Source organism: Carcharodon carcharias, chromosome 3, assembly GCF_017639515.1.
Source record: "Carcharodon carcharias isolate sCarCar2 chromosome 3, sCarCar2.pri, whole genome shotgun sequence".
Taxonomy (NCBI): Eukaryota; Metazoa; Chordata; class Chondrichthyes; order Lamniformes; family Lamnidae; genus Carcharodon; species Carcharodon carcharias.
Window position 1 is genome coordinate 158726281 of NC_054469.1, and position 13018 is coordinate 158739298.

The following is a 13018-nucleotide window of genomic DNA, read 5'->3' on the forward strand; positions in this document are numbered from 1 at the left end:
TTGCTCCCTCCCCCCAGCTTCACATTTATTTTAATCTCTATCAAGACTTGACGCTTTCACCATCCACACCCCCACCAACCCAGTCAGACTGGATGAACACATACTCTAAGAATTCAAGGAAATGAAGGATGGCTTCATTATAAAGTAACATAAACAACAGTTTGATTTTATTCTGTGCAACATTACTACACTAATAAAGTGAATGGAGTCTGCTGTGGCATTTTTTGATGGCTGTTACAAAATAATCACACATAAGTATATTAAAAAAAACTTTATAAGTATTTTTGTTTACAAACTCAGTCTTGCATTTACTACACCAAAATCACACATTTAAAATCTTTCAACTGAATTATAGAATGTTTGACACTTTTCATACTATATTTTAAAGAAACTTATACAGGTCATATGTAGCTTATATATGAAGTCTAGATTTTATACAGGCCAGGTGTCCTTATAGTTCTTTTTCTCTGCAAGTTACTGTAAAATGAAGGCCATTTACAATGAGCTGCCATTTACTATCTAACATGTCCTTTATTCCAATCTTTGTGCAGGAATGCAGCTTTCCCAGATGTATGAAGATTTTCAAATTTAATTGGGTAATGGACAGGAAATAGCATATCCATCTGATACAATACAGGATTTTACATTTCTTTTTCAAAATGGCCTCTAAAACTGTTGTGAGAATGTCTGTGTTAGGATTATCCTTCCCTGACACTCTGGACTGCAGCCACTACTAGTGCCCGAGAGAACTTTTTTTATGTACAAAATGTTTTTGCCTTAATATTTCACACTTCGTATTATGTATACAGACACACACTTGAAACACCACAAGTTTAATTATGATCATGATCGTTTTGGTACATTTTCAATCATGAACAAGCATTTATGTGGGAAAGGTAGTTTACTTTAATGCAGGAAAGGGTATAGTTCACCACAGGAAAAGTCTGGTTGCATCCCTGGCAATGTCACATCAATGTCTTATAAATCAGTTTTGCAAGTATAAAGCACACACAAATGGTTATGGGCTCCAACAATATGTTTTTCATGAATTTAGTTGGAAATGCTGATCTAATCAAGGACTGAGGTCATCCCTTTCAGCCTTCTGCTGTGTTCAAGCTTCTTTGAAAGGGGAAATAATTCTTAAATATGGTGCAAATGAAGGCCAGAATTTTACACTACCTCCAGGAGCAGGCAGAGGGGCATAAAATCAGGTGCACCATGTCCATCACCTATCCACCTTTGCTGGAATTTTACAGGCAGCAGGGTAGGTATCCAGTAGTCAGCCAATTAATGGCCTCTTAAGGGCCTCCCTTCCACTGCTGCTGGTATTTTACCAATGGCTGGGGATGCCCACGTCTATAGTGTGCATGCTCCTAGGGGACGGGCTCCAGTTCAAGCACTTGTACCCAGAGTCTCCTCTGAGTGGTAATCACGACAGCACTTGTTCCCCCTCCCCACCCTCGCCTCACCAGCCTTCTTCCCAGGGCTTGCCTGACTGGCCCCAGTGAAACTGCACCACTTACCTTGCAGTCTGTCTTCCATGCTGTTTTTTGTGATGCTGTTCGGGCTGGAGAGTTCCCAGCCATCTGATTGGTTGGCATCTCTCGGAGGCAGGACATCCTCCAAGATGAGGGCAGGAGCTATGACCTGAGTCACTTAATAGCCATAAAATCAGATCATAGCTCCCTGGCCTTGCGGAGGTGGGCTCGCCCCCGACATTTCAGCCAGGGGGCAGGGCCACTGGCTCCATGAAAAAAGACTACAATGGCACAAAGCAATGGTTCTCTCAACTTGTGGGCAACTTCTGAAAAATCAAAGTTCCATCTAACATACAAGTACATCATTCTTCAATGTCTCTTAAATACTTCACAAACTGAAAAGTCTAAAAACGATTGACATGAATTATTTGTGGTTAAAAACAACGGAAAAAAACACTAGTTGAATGAACATATAGTTTATATACAAACCATTTACATCCAAAGTGACTTGTAAAGTACCAAGAAGGTAATTGTTGTATACCAGGAGCATGAATAAATGAAAAACATTTTCAACAGATCAATAGCCAAACAAGGAAAATCCTTAAGGGCACCCAAGGATTCCTAGTTAGCTTTACAAAGATATGTGAATCCTCCGCAACCCCCATCTTACATGAGTCATTTTCATTACAAAAAAATAGTTGTCACTGTGGACAAAAAGAAGACAAAGTCAACCATACAAAATATTTAAAGGTTCAATAAACTCAGCATCAATCAGGTTTTTATTCTTCGTACCTGGAATCATGATATATCAATTCTATAGCTACCTATGTTCCATGTACAAACAATGGATTCTCCCATTCACCATTACACCCTTCAGTTATTGATGTGCCTACGTTCCAATTACCAGTGTGCTTATAGACATATTTTGGAAACGTAATTGAAGCTGCATATTGCTTCATCAAATTACTTCTTTGAACTGACAGTCCACTCAATCACAAATCATATGAAGTATCCTTAATGCTTAATAATGGTGGATTAAAGAATGGATTCAGTCAGAACAACTTACCACATTTTTTAAAAAAGAAACATTCTCCACCTAGTACTCTCTTCCAACTCAATAATACCTTGAGACAAACAAGCATAACAATGCTTGAATCAGCTTGGACTAAAACAGGATTAGCAAAAAAAAAAGTAGCCAATTCAAGGTACACCATCTAACTTGGAGTTTTGTTTGGGTGTCTAGCCACCTTTACCAAAGTCTCCATGAAAACAAGTGCATACCTAATGAAAGATAAAAAATACAATACAACCCTTGATTATTTTTTTAAAGCCAGGTGCAGACACTTTTTCAACCTAAACCTGTCAAAGTCCATTCTGTCAAAGAAGGACTGCTCCTCCTTCAGGTACCGTGCCGTAAGAAACTGATAGTGACCATGGATTTCCATTGGGTTGGTCCATGATTATGTTTGGCAAAGTACTGCAGGGGTTTGCCGTTGCTTTCTGCAGTATAGCTTATCAGGAAACTCCTGCTCTTATTGCCTGCCATGAGACATATTGGAAAAATTTACAGGCTGATAATCAACCAGTGCGGCCACTTTCTGAGTGCACCTTCCGTGACCATCAAATCCTGAAGTGGGACATGAACATGGAGCTTCTGGCCCAGAGGTAGGGACGCCTCCACAGTGCCACAAAGCCTCCCCAGAAAAAGGCTATTCATTATATAAAATGTGCGTATCAATGAAAATTCCAAGAAAAAGATGTCAGAATCTCTTATCCAATTACCATCAGCATTGATGGACTAAGATGGAAGAATTTTTTAAAAATTAAGGTTATATCTGATGAGGTAAAAGTCCCCTTACAATAGCTGTTAGAAGTATGTTTGATAGAGAACCCTTTGCTTTAAAAAACTATCTTCCACATGCCACTGACACACATAACAAAAAATGTATTGGATGGAGTGTACTAAATTAAAGGAATCCCAGGGCAAGGAACAAGACTTTAAAATAAGCAATACATTTACTAATTGTAAAGGACCACTCTGTTTTATCCAAAATGATAAACCTACAAAAATGCTGTCAGTTGAATGCTATCACTGTTGAATCCTGTTTTATAAAAAAAAAATTGGTAACAATTAAGAATACTTTTTGCCTGTTAAATAAAAAATATTACTTTCTACAAAAATATAGTAGAAGAAGTTAGTTAGTCTGAACTCTGTTTAGAATTGCTGCATAAAGAATACATACTTGCATACAGGCTAGGCATCTCCAAAAGAGCATCAAATCCTTCCAGAAAAGTAGTTGGGCATTCCAGATGATGGGAGACACTTCTTTCAAAATCAATATTATAACTTATTTTCATGTTCCTCAGGTGTCTCGCAATGTTGTTTTGTGGCACACATTTCAGGATAATTATGCCCATGTAATAGACTAGAAGTTGAGCAGGACTAATGATATAAGGTAGAAAAGGCTGCTTAATTGGTGCTGTTTTTTTGTAACAAGGACTCAATATGATAATGGAAAGGTATGTCTACCAAAGATCATACCTGAACAGCCTTAATATTTTGCATTAAGTGTAAATGCCATTGTTGCTGCCAGGCATTTAGGTTTGGCGGTGAAGATTTGGAACATTTTAAATAATAAATGTAACCTTTATTTCCTAAATTAAATGAATACTTTGGGTTGGACTAGATTTAAATTTCAAAAAAGCAAGCCAACATCTTGTAAACCTGGTTTCTCAACCAAGTATTTCTTTCTGCTCATTTCCTACAAGCTATTGTCCAGGTTTGTAATTTTATCAAATAATTAGGGCTCATCATAGTGACAAACAGCACACATCAATGAGTACAATAACACAATATTATACAAAAATAACACATCAAGTAACAGAAAATATTACACCCAAGACACAAAAGCGCAGCTTCTAAAATGACAAGATAGCTTTCATCCTGCAATAGAAATAACATACTAGAGTGCACTGAAGATGCACAAACACAAAAATTATACCAAGTTTAATCTTCAAACAGAAATGGCTTTTTTACAACCACATAAAATGCTTAAAAAAATATTTTTTCTAATATGTGCTTAATTTTCTTGTTAGCCTTTTATCACTCCAAATGAATTTACAATACTGTTAGCTTACTGATGATTTCAATTTTGCTCATTCCTTCACAGTACATTCACTTTGTCTTATGCAATGTTGGTAGGCTGAAGTTGGTAATCATCAATAGGTGAAGCACTACTGCAAATACAATTTGCTTTCCCTTTAGCATCTGGTAATCATTATGACTAATTTACTTATTCTTCAGAATTTTCAGTGGATGCATTAGAAGCAAGTACTTGAGTTGGAAAGCATTAAAGCACAGGTAAGTCTTGACATTTTAGAAGCAGAAGTCACCCAAAGAAGTTTAGTCATACTGTAAGAAATGGTGAACTTCCCCAAGGTCCCTGAAGCCAATCTCCACGGAAGTGTCACAAAAGCAAGCATGGTCTTCAGTAGTTTGTCGATGTGGCATTTTCTACAAGACAAAGGCACAACATTCCATTCTAGTCTCTTTGAAGAGTGAGAATATTCTAGACTTTGTTGGTGAGCAGTTTTTTGCAAAGTCATGTCATATAGCTGGATTCTCTGGTTGGAAGTAATTTCTGTTTGGGAAAATGTATGTATTTCACCAGCACAGTCAGAAAGTTCAAAACTAGATGCATTATCCAAAGCAAGCAGTATCTTATAATCTTCACACAGCAGTAATTTAGGAATCACTCTTTGGTATTTACTCTATTTAGAGCTGGTTAATTATTCTACAACACTTACCTAATAGCAGCCTTTCTGTTTAGTAAGAATTGTAAACTTTAAATAAAACTAAAGAAAAATTTTGAAGTTAAATTTTAAAAGCAAATGGAGGGGGCTTTTGTGAGTATGTTTCTTTCTTAAAAACACCTATTACAAGAACGATAGTTAAACATCAAAAAAATGTTGTGCTGAAATCGAGAAGCTCATTAAATATGCTCTTCACATTAAACAAGAAAATATTCTACAAAAATGATATAGTTCAGTTATACACCGGAGAACAATTGAAAGTTGTTTACTTTCAAAAACTAAATTTTACCGTGGTGACCTTTGGCAAGTTACACAAGCATCAGTTTTTTTTTTATTTCCCTTAAGTGCTGGTGTATATTTGCAAAACTGATAATAGCTACTTATTTTTCAGTCCCCTTCCAGTTTTAATTTTCTTCTGAATTCTTTACTATCAGTATCAGATGCCATTCTAATTGCAAGCAGATCTAATTATAAGCTAAGTATCAGGTATAAGTACACTCTAAACAACAAGAAATCCTGTAATACCCGTTCAATGACATGATCAATAAATTTCCATATGTTCAAATCAGCACAAAGAAATCCCCTCCAGTCATTCCATGACGTTCTGTACAATGATAAGTCTTGGGGTCATGATTAATTTAAGTTTTAGTTAACACAGCTACTTAAGCCACATTTTCCAACACTTTCAGTAATTTTCAGTAATAATCAGAGATTATTTGGCAATCCCTGTCATGTACTCATCTTAATTCACATAATGCTCAATTGTCAAGCACTATACTATAACCAGTGCATTACAAGACAAGACCAAAATCAGGGTTCTTGCCTCACACATTGATGCAGGCAAAATTCTACCCACTCATATCACTATCTTGTAACACAATCCTTCCAATATATTATGAAATGTAGATTCCAGTCAGCTTAAGAAGTCCAACCACAATGAAATGTAGTTTTAGAATTTGCTTCACATTTACATTTTCATGAACAAACTCATTGCAAACTCCAAAGAAATATTATAAACATACCTGAAAAGTTTCAATGATTATAAATATAAGAATATTACTAAGGTGTCAAGAGGGCTGATATTTTGATCCCATTAGATAAAACAATTTGTCTGTAACCTGAAAGCAGCCTAAGAATTTTTTGCGAGCAGTTTTAGTTAAAAAAAAATCTTGAATAATCATGGCTAATACTGGTGGGCTAGATAAGCAAAGGTTATACAAGCCCCCACAGCAGCAATGCCCAAGACAGTCCGAAGAGAAGGCCATGGGATGTCGAAAAGAGGTTCCACATTGTTCCCATATAGGTCCACAAAGGCATCCTGGAAAAAAGGAAAAAAATGGAAATTAGTGAATAAACCTTTCCAGAGTCAATAAGAAATTAAACTACAGTGTCCCCCATAGAATATCAATACAGCTTCTTGTACAATGGGTAGAATTTAAACAACCAGAGGTCACTCTAAATGCACTTGTTACATGACTTTAGATACTGAACCACACCTCATAGAACAGAGGCAGAATGATATAGGGTACAGTACCATACTGGTTAAAGTAACAGAAAAAAGTTTGTGCTGAAATCTGGAAGCTCATTAAATATGTTCCCCACATTAAACTGCAAAATACTCTACAAAAATGACATATTTCATTCAGATATTTGAGAACAATTATAAGCTTTTCTGTTTACTTTGAAAAACTAAATTTTACCATTGCAAACTTTGGTAACATTAGTAAGTTGCACAAACATCATTTTTGTGCTTTTATTTTTTTAAGTGCTGGTGTATATTTGCAAAACTGATAAGATCTATTTCTTTTTCAGTCTTCTTCCAGTTTTAATTTTTTCCTGAATTGTTCAGCTGGTATCATTTGCCATTCCAGTTGCAAGCAGCTCTAAATATAAGCTAAATATTAGATTCCTACTCTATACAGCAAGAAATTCTGTAATGCCTGTTTGCTGTTCAGTGACATGATCAATAAATTTCTCTATGTTCAACTCAGACAGAACTAAGAATTTGGAGCAGACTAACAACCCAAAGGCTGAGAGTTCAAATCACACTTCAGTAAATATTGAAAATGAATTCAATAAATGTGATTACTTGTGGACTATGAAAATTGCCCTACCTGATCTGACATAGATGTGATTTTTCATGTTCTTTGAGGTGACCTAGTTGCAAGTTTCACAAAACAACCACTATGCCAGACCAACTAAGAATAGGCAGTAAATGCAGTTTTACCAATGTGACAGATATCTACAGAATCTTTTAAAAAAAAAGCTACATCACTGCATGTTCACATTTAACATGGATTTGGTTTTTAAAAGGCTGAATACTTTAACATATTTCATTTTTGCAGGGGCATGAGCAAAACAAGGGGCCTTGTAGTAATCTGTCCTTACACATTTCACAAATTAGTCTTTGCAAATAAATTAACCTGTGAAGACTATAAATATATTTTGAGAGAAAGCACATGAAGAAAATCTTTCAACCAATAGAGGGCATAGGGGATTCATGATAACAGTGTTGCTCAGTTTGACTCCCGATTTTGTACAATCCCCTTCCATATTACATATATTTTAGGATTTATAGCCAAAGACTTGCAGCACTTCTTTGTGCCTCCAGTTCTTACTATTTGAGGTGCATAAATAATGTCGTTCATGTATAGATATGAGCAGGCTGATGGCAATATAATGGAAAGGTGAAAGGCCATGATAGTGTCGGGCACCACCAAGCATGAAAAGAATAAAAGAGCTAAACCAGGGAGCACTGAGTAGATGGCGCCACATTTATTATTTATAAGGCTGAAGAGGAAGAAAAGGGTAAGGCATGTAGGGAGTGCCACAATTCCAAGGTCTTGGGAAAAAAATCATTAATGCAGAAGAACATATAATGAGAAAGGTCACTGACTCACAGTTTTCAAAATAAAATGCGCAGAGTCACAGGATGCAATCCACAAATCATCAGTGAAAATCCTAGAAGATCCACTAATCCCACATGGTTAAAAATAAATTTGATTTATTCAATAGAAAACTAAAGGTCCTAAACATAAATGAACAGAATCACATAGTCCCAATAAATATGTCACCTGTTTTCTGGCTGTAAGAACCTTACGTGAAATGAGTTCACTCATCCTCAAATCAGTTCCAGCAGATACAAGTCTACAGCTTAGAAAGGACTCAACAACAATGTGCACTTATATAGCATTGTTAATCTGCAAAATAAACCAAGAAGCTAATTTAAAACTAATTGACAAATGTTGCAAATGTGACGTGAGAAAAAACTTTTTCACACAACGAACGGTTCGGGTTTGGAATGCACTGCCTGGAAGAATGGTGGAGGCAGGCTCAATCGAGGCATTAGATGATTATTTGAATAGAAACAACGTGGAGGGGTATGAGGAAAAGGCAGGGCAATGGCACTAGGTCATAATGCTCATTTAGAGAGCCGGTGCAGACACAATGGGCTGAAGGGCCTCCTTCTCTGCCGTTAAAATTCTGTGATTTTGTTAAGTCCAATTTGATTGGTACAGGGAAATAAGAAAATGCCACCCGTTGCAGCAGAGAGTTACCTCTTCTGAAGTTGGAACTGAGGCACATTGTTGAAGTGGCATTGAAGAAACTTACATGTAACTGGTTGTACCTGACCTGGAAGTGTTGCACATAGGTACTGGACGGCTGGATTTTCCCCTTCAAGTTGGGAAGCATGAGTCAGGCCATTTCCTGACGTCATGTTCCCAACTTCTGAAAGTCAGCTCATTCACATGGAATTTTCATCTCTTAGAGTCAGGGTCAGCTGTGGCCGCGGCCTGCTAAAGCAGGCCTGAAGTGGCACCGGAGGTGGATAGATGCTGAGGCTGGTGGGTTAGAACATTGGCCCAGTTCTCTACATGGTTGTCAGGCTACTTAGCCCTCACCCCACTCACCCAAGCCCTATGCCCCCTCATATGCCCCCATTCCCCCTCATATCCTTCCATGTTCCCATATCCTCCCTACCCACTCCATACCTGCCATGCCCCATCCATACTCCCACGGCCCATCCAATCACCTAGTAACCACTATGCACAGTAACCATATAATAACACTGGGAAATCTTTGAAAGGCTCATGGAATTTTTTTTTAAAAATCACTCATCTATCCAAACTTCAGTTGAAAAAACTGTCCCTCTTAGAAGCTAATTGAACTGTCAAGCACAGCCAATGAAACTTCTTGAAAAACTCTCTTCTCAAGAGCTCATTAATCTATTAAAATAAATAAAGTTTTTAAAAAACTTTTCAAAAATCCTTTATTTGCTCATAAAACTGTCAATTAAACAAAGCACACAGTCCACTCCACAGCTGTGTCAACAACCTCTGCTGAGCTAAATCTACTAATGGGGCTTGAAACTCAGCCATGCATTCAATGGAATTACATTGCACATCTGAATAAACAAACACCATAAAGCTCAAAGACAGTAGAGTCTTTGAAGTTGCCTGTCCAGCCATCCTCTTTTTCAAAAGTACACCAGATGGAGCTTCAATCAAAGAATATGATCAGTTTTTTTCACAAAGTATCTAAGGCGTCTGGACTTTAAATCAACATAAAATCAAAGCGTAGTACCCAGATGACCCATTGGAATCAGATTCTCCATTAGATGAAGTATTCTAATGCAAGTGAAGACTTACACAATACTCAACAATTTAATGGTCACTTACCAATCACTGCATCAATAATATATTTAAATTATCAACAACATCTAAATATGATATTTGAAGTTGGCAATAGTTTTTAAACTTACCTGTCAGGTGGTTCCTGACTGCACAACAGGCTTCCCCCAAGATTCATGAACTTACTCACCTTGTGGCTCACACAGCCTTCAGGAACCCAGCCACCTCAAGGAAACTACCAAAATCAGGGAAAATTGTATTTGCTGCAAGCATTTAAATGGTGATACCAATGTCATTTTACATGACTGTTAGGTCACAATATGCCACGTTTCCTGCCCTGGGGAAAAAGGCACCCAACGTGAATGGCGTAGTAAATACAAAATTGTGTGCCCACACGCCTCCAGCTTGGGCCTCTTTACATGGGTTTGCTTAGCATTGGGAGGGGAATATCCAGCACTGGGTTAGTGAAATATTCTGCAACAAGCACCAGAATGCCTCACCATGCTGCGCATAAAAAAGACTTACAAACGTTGACTTGCAATGACACCCTCGTTGATGGGTATTGATTTCAACAGAGTGGAGATATACTAGGAGATATGTAAGTTTCATGTATTTCAACTTAGAAGGAACAAGAGAAAGTTGAGTTCAAAAGATTACTGATCATAATTGTATTGATAAAACATGGAAGATGAGATATGTTGATGGAAAAAGAAAAAAAAGTTTTATAGAAATGTAGAAAAAAAAAATTTTTGACCTCAGAGTAATTTTGGAAGTTTTTCTCTTAAAAGTTGATCATTCCCCACTATAAAAAAATATTTCCCAGGTTTCAGACATTAATTGGTTGTGCAATGGCACCTGAATTTTGAACAGACAATTAATAGTAATTTAGAAAAGAGCTGCTTGTCATAATTCATATATCTGTGCAATGTTTAAAAACAACTGTCTGTTTTAATGTAGCAACATGCATCAATGCCACGCTGTCCTTTCAACCAATCAGATCATTCAGCCAGCGAGAGAGAGAACCCTTTCAGCCTTGACTTAGTGGTAGTACTTTTACAACTGTCTGAAGGGCTTAAGACCTGACTCCAGAGCTTTGAACACATAATCCATGTTGATACTTCATGTTAAACTCAGTTATGTCTGCTCAATCAAGCAAATGTTAGATCTTTGAAGAAAAGCAAGGGAGAGTTCCTCTTTGGTTCTCTTGGTCAACATTTATCCCTCAACCAACCAAAAGAAAGATCAACTGGTGACACATTTCATTACTGTTTGTGAGATCACGCTGTACAGAAAATGGTCATGTTTGCCTGTTTAACAGTAAGGACTAACGATACCATAAAGCTAACTCACTGATCATAAATTTATTTAGAAGCCCTGAAAACATGAAAAGGACGGTATAAATGCAAATTTGTTCTTTCTTTCAACCAATTAAATCTCTGAATTTTAATCAATCAGATCCCAGAATCACATTTCTGATTGATCATTGTATTCTATTAATATATTTTTGTTTCATACAGATATTATGATAGCTCAACTATCAATTGTATAGCCTTGACATGGCAAATAATCAACTAAATAATTAAGAAAAAGAAAGCACAAATGCATACAATATGCCCTTCAATTGTGTGATCATTTAGACAGAAACTTCCCTTTCCTGCCAGTTAAACGAACAGCCACTCTCCAGGTACAACTTCCCCATTCCCCTAACAGATAGAAGCACACCTGCACACACTACTACTCTGCAGGACCTAGTCCACCTCTCCCTACAAAGCATTCTAAAATCATGTGTATACTGGCAATTTCATCCTTCTCATCCTTTTGTGCTAACCGTAGCCACCACACTCTCTCCCGTTCACTGCCGCCCAATGCTCTAGTCTATACTACACCTTCAACCTCAGCTTATGTGTAACCTACTGCCCTCTGCCCTTTATTTAAAAATCCAATGGCTTGTCTGCTGCACATACCCAATAACTTGAGCCTCACTCGCGAAAATCCAGCCCAGCTCTACTTTTTCTTCTATTTAGTCTGGTACTTGCAGTCAAGAGAAGGTGCTTGCTGCTGACTTCAAAGAAAACTTCTCACAAAGATCTATCAATCTCTGTGGCATGGATTTTGTGTTTCTCAACATTAATTTGAATATGGCACCAAGTCAAGGAATCTCCTGGTGTCCAGCAACAGTGATGTCATCAAGTGGGGTAAGCAGCCAATCAAATTGAAGCATTTTCACAGAGACCGAAACAGGATGTAAAAAGGATTGATTATCCTTTACGTTTTATAGTTTTTACAGAGTGAAATAAAGATTGGAGCATACACTTTAGAAGCTCAAATATCATTAACTTAAATATTTTAAAATGGAGGAATGAATTGGCAAAAGTTGACATTAGGCAAATATAAAATTGATTTTCCAGAGCCAGGGAAGTGATTTGGCAGCAGTTATGACTTAGTACACTATTAAAAATCCAGTTACACTTCATTCAAAAAGGCACAACTTTTTCAGAGGTTTTTAATAGCAACATGACAGTGTGAAAAGGGAAGTTCTTGTCAGTTCAGTGATTTCTAAAGATTGCCACCTGCAGGACTTCATCAGTGCACCCCGTGGAGAAGCAGGGAATCAATGACAGCTACTTCTGGATTTCTGTGTTTAACTGCACATGTGCAGGTGCCAGAAGTTGCTGTCAATTTCACAGTTATAGTGATGGCAATTGTTGAGTTTTGCCATCAATACAACTGAAAAATTGCAGCCAATATCTTCTTAGCAGCTCTTGGCTATTTAACTCCTCAAGCCTATTTAAAGAGAACTTCTGACCACAGCTCAAATGCATTTAGTCTGACACAACTAAAAGACATGAATCTATAAAGACTTATCAAACATTGTCCCAATTTTAGCTAACTAAAAGTTTAATTAAGTTAGCACAATTAGCAGAATATAATTTCAGAGACTCAAGTGCCAACAGAGTACGCATTATTTTCAATCCTGAGCATGCAAATTGCCTGCAAAAATAGCCTTAATGCATCATGTATTCTAAAAGGAAATTAATAAATTCCAACCAACATATTACAAATCCTTAACATTAGATAAAGGAAGAAAAGCAGCAA

General features: G+C 37.1%; 1 protein-coding gene across 2 annotated transcripts in view; it reads right to left on the minus strand.

The window, feature by feature from the left end:
* Positions 1 to 256: 256 nt before the first annotated feature.
* LOC121276392 (apoptosis regulator Bcl-2-like) overlaps positions 257 to 13018 on the minus strand; it is a 171996-nt gene continuing 159234 nt past the window's right edge. The window contains exons 2-3 of one of the 2 annotated variants that reach the window (XR_005942652.1): positions 6314 to 6609; positions 257 to 5119 (exon numbers count right to left, since the gene is read on the minus strand). Coding sequence is in view for 1 of the 2 variants with exons in the window: in XM_041184736.1 (XP_041040670.1) it covers positions 6475 to 6609 (135 nt within the window). In the remaining variant the exon portion in view is untranslated. Of the gene's footprint in view, positions 6610 to 13018 lie in introns of both variants that reach the window. The other variant, XM_041184736.1, reaches the window with a different exon arrangement.